General features: G+C 45.4%; 1 protein-coding gene across 1 annotated transcript; it reads left to right on the forward strand.

The window, feature by feature from the left end:
• Nucleotides 1-507: 507 nt before the first annotated feature.
• Nucleotides 508-3,804, forward strand: LOC113745442 (IST1 homolog; the record flags this gene model as incomplete). Its single annotated transcript, XM_027276986.1, has 9 exons — nt 508-631; nt 1,213-1,313; nt 1,468-1,648; nt 1,732-1,819; nt 1,939-2,022; nt 2,134-2,244; nt 2,334-2,510; nt 3,183-3,284; nt 3,759-3,804. Coding segments are annotated over exons 2-9 (877 nt in total), but the record flags the coding sequence as incomplete, so codon positions are not given.
• Between the last annotated feature and the right edge of the window lie 21 nt (nt 3,805-3,825).

Consider the following 3,825-nt stretch of genomic DNA (forward strand, 5'->3'; position numbering starts at 1 on the left):
TCTCATTTATTGTACGGTGTCCTTTGGTGACAGAAAGGCACCTATGAAATAAAATGTAGTATTACTGTCATTATTACTACCATATCTGCTACTGTGGTCATTTTATAATTCATTGTGATTCATTGTCATTTTGTCAATATGTTTGTGTTGATTTGTTCTGTACACGTGACATCCATTGCACGTCTGTCCGTCCTGGGAGAGGGATCCCTCCTCTGTGGCTCTTCCTGAGGTTTCTTCCACCTTTTTTCCCTGTTAAAGGTTTTTTGTGGGCAAGTTTTTCCTCACTGGAACCAGGGGTCTAAGGACAGAGGGTGTCACTCCCTGTACAGACTGTAAAGCCCTCTGAGGCAGATGTACTTTGTGACTTTGGGCTATACAAATAAAATTGATTTGATTTGATTTATTATTATTATTATTAATCCTAGCAGGCCACAAATAATATATTATAAAATATATTATACTTGTGAAGTGAAGTTCAGGGTGAGTCTGTATGTTTGACACTGAGCGTGTAGACCACGCCCACCTGGGGGGAAAACCTGTGACGTCACCGAAAAGCATCACGGAAGTGAACTAGGCGTCGAAGCGGACAGACACAAATAAGTTGGTGTGTCCGTTTGATTTACGCACACAGGTAGGTCACTGCCAGCTTTGTTCATCACTGTCGGCTTGAACTGATCAGAGTCTTCGAGCTGCTTTGCTCTGTCGTCGTCACTTTGTTTTGATTTCTGCTCGCGTGAAACCGAGAGCTAGGTGAGTTAGCTAGCGCCGCCGATGACAGCACAGCAGACTGGTAACAAAGCGAAGGCTGCAGAGCAGTCAGGGTGGACAACACGGGCAGACTTAACGCGTCTGTGTCGGTATTTTTAAGTAATGAAAAGAAACTAGGCGGTAACATTTAAAGCAGCGTGACTTTAGCTGTCCGTCGCGTCGGGCTAAAGCTAAGCTAACTGCCGTTAAACGTCCGCGGTGACGTAGTTTCGCGTGCTAACTTCCATGTTTTCACGCGTGCCGTGTTTGTTTGGACTGAATGTGCGGAGTCATCCTGTTCAATGGGCTGCTCACGCTCACATGATGAAGTGACTCACCGTGTCAGAGGTGGGGGCGAGGTTAGATGGGCTCTGTGGGTCGGTTTCGGTTGTGTGTGTGTGTGTGTGTGTGTGTGTGTGTGTGTGTGTGTGTTTTGCTTCCTCTCATGCTCTCTCCTGTCCACAGACAGTCCATCATCATGCTGGGAGGAGGGTTCAAAGCGGAGAGGCTAAGAGTCAACCTCCGGCTGGTCATCAACCGACTCAAACTCCTGGAGAAAAAGAAAAGTAAGTGCTAATGAACATTTAAAAACTCAGGTCCTGCTCTCCTGTAAGTGATGTGGATTCTTTGGGTTCTTGTTTACAAGACCCCTGAATTTTCTGTCCCTGCCAGTAACAATTCACCTTTTCCCTCCCTCCCGTTCATAAATGTAAAATGAAGCCGAGCTTGCTCAAAAGGCGAGGAAGGAGATTGCAGATTACCTCTCGTCGGGAAAGGATGAGCGAGCACGGATCCGCGTGGAGCACATCATCAGAGAGGACTACATGGTGGAGGCCATGGAGATCCTGGAGCTTTACTGTGACCTGCTGCTGACTCGCTTTGGCCTCATTCAGTCCATGAAGTGAGTGACACTCTGTTATTAACTTTCCCCATGGCTGTCTTTGTGGTCTTTCTTCCTAACCCCTTTTCTGTTTCTCCAATTAGGGAACTGGACCCAGGCCTACAGGAGGCGGTGTCCACCCTCATCTGGGCAGCGCCTCGTCTCCAGTCAGAGGTGTCTGAACTAAAAACTGTAAGTCAAGATGTCACAAAGTTCTGGCGGCATTGTCAAGAATATTGAACAAGTTCTGTTCATTTACTTCTGTTCTTGTCAGGCGAGTCTCGAGTCTTATCTCCGGATGTTTCTTTCAGGTGTCAGACCAGCTATGTGCAAAATATAGCAAGGAATATGGCAAGCTGTGCAGGACAAACCAGATTGGCACAGTCAACGACAGGGTAGGCAATTCCCTCTCACTGACTGATCACGAGTGTTCAAGAATGCGTGCACCTTTTTTTAGCCTTGTAACTTCTTGTGAGCGTCTAATCACACATCTTTCATGTTCACAGCTGATGCACAAGCTGAGTGTGGAGGCCCCTCCCAAGATCTTGGTGGAGCGCTACCTGATAGAGATCGCCAAGAATTACAATGTGCCGTACGAACCGGATGCCGTGGTCCGGGTGAGTTTTAATGAGTCAGTTATCAATCATAACGAAGGATGGGAGTCGAGCATCGTGTTCATTTAACTACTCATCCGTTCTCTGGACAGCCCGAGGTGTGCGCTGGGGAGGAGGCAGACCTGATCGATGTGGACTTTGACAAGAAGCCTAGAGGAGGAGGAGGTGGTGGCGGTGGAGGTTTCACTGCTCCACCTTCTGCTATGCCTATGGCCATGCCTATGCCCATGCCCATGCCAGGCTTCAACTATCCACCTCCCAACGGAGCCGTAAGATATTCCTCTTTAAAGACCCCATTCTTTATGTCTTTATTATGAGCATGTGGTGATAGAGACTTCTGTAAAAGTGGCTTGAAATGGTAAAAATGCATGCAAGTTGAGTTTTTTGTTAAGCATTCACAAAAATCTGAATAAAAATATGTGTTCATAACTATTAGAAAACCTCGTACAAAAACATTTTTGCTCTTGTTGTTCATACCATTTAGACAGATCCCGCTCTGATAGACATCTCTCCCTCGTGAATACCGGCACAGAAGCTAAGCAACATTCTGCTTGGCATAAATAATAATAATAAAGACTTATTTAAGCTTCCTAAAAAGTCAGTATCAGTCGAAGTGTACACTATATTTAGAATATGTTCACAGCTTCACTTTGCTGTCAGACGTTTTTGACGAGAGAGTCAAAGACTTATCTGTTCTAACTCTGTGACGCATGACCACGGCCAATTAAAATAATCGCGTATATCAGCTTACAAAAAACAATATTTGGAATCTGGATTCAAACTCATTCCTAATACTTTTTTAAAAAAAGTAATTATATAGCTCGAAGTCTGTTGTGGATTTGGCTTTAAACCCCGAAACAGAGTTAAAGCTTGTTTGCATGCGATGGAAGTAAAAGTGCACAAGACTTTCAGACTTGTTCCTGACTGTTGTTTTCCTCCAGGACGCGTTTAACGTTCCCGTTGGAACCTACAACAGCTTCCCGCACCACATGGGAGGAGGGCAGCCTCCTCAGCTGCCCACTTCTCCCCCCACATACGAGTCTGTAAGTGACCTCACCCCACCCATCTATGCCCCCTTCCCGTTCCCACAGATGGACAGACCAACAGGGCAGGGCATCACTCAGGGAAGAGCAGTTCATTCAGCTTGCTTGCAGTTTTGCCTGTTTTTTTTACACCCAGAGTAGGCCCAGATTCTGCTTCATCTATGTGGCTATGAGTAGCTTGATGAGCTAACACTCTAACAACTAACCAAGACTTGGAACAGCTGTTCCAAGCAGGGTTGAAATGAACAGTGGAGTGTCAATGCTTTCTAGAAACAGCTTAGGCTAGCTATGTCCTGGTGTCTGTAACACACTAAAGGTGATGGTGTTCCAAAAAGTTCTCCCTTTTTTTTTTTTTTGTACGGCTTGTTTTTTCCTCCACAACACAATTAATTCCTTCTACACTAACACATCAAATATTATTTTATTTCACAATGAGGATGAGGTGATCCCTTACACATGTTCTCTGTGTTTCAGATCGATGACTTAACTCCCAAACCTTCTGTTCCTTCGCAGGCCGTAGGTGAGTTCTACAAACGATAAC

This window comes from Larimichthys crocea, unplaced genomic scaffold (genome assembly GCF_000972845.2).
Source record: "Larimichthys crocea isolate SSNF unplaced genomic scaffold, L_crocea_2.0 scaffold76137, whole genome shotgun sequence".
NCBI classification, from domain to species: domain Eukaryota; kingdom Metazoa; phylum Chordata; class Actinopteri; family Sciaenidae; genus Larimichthys; species Larimichthys crocea.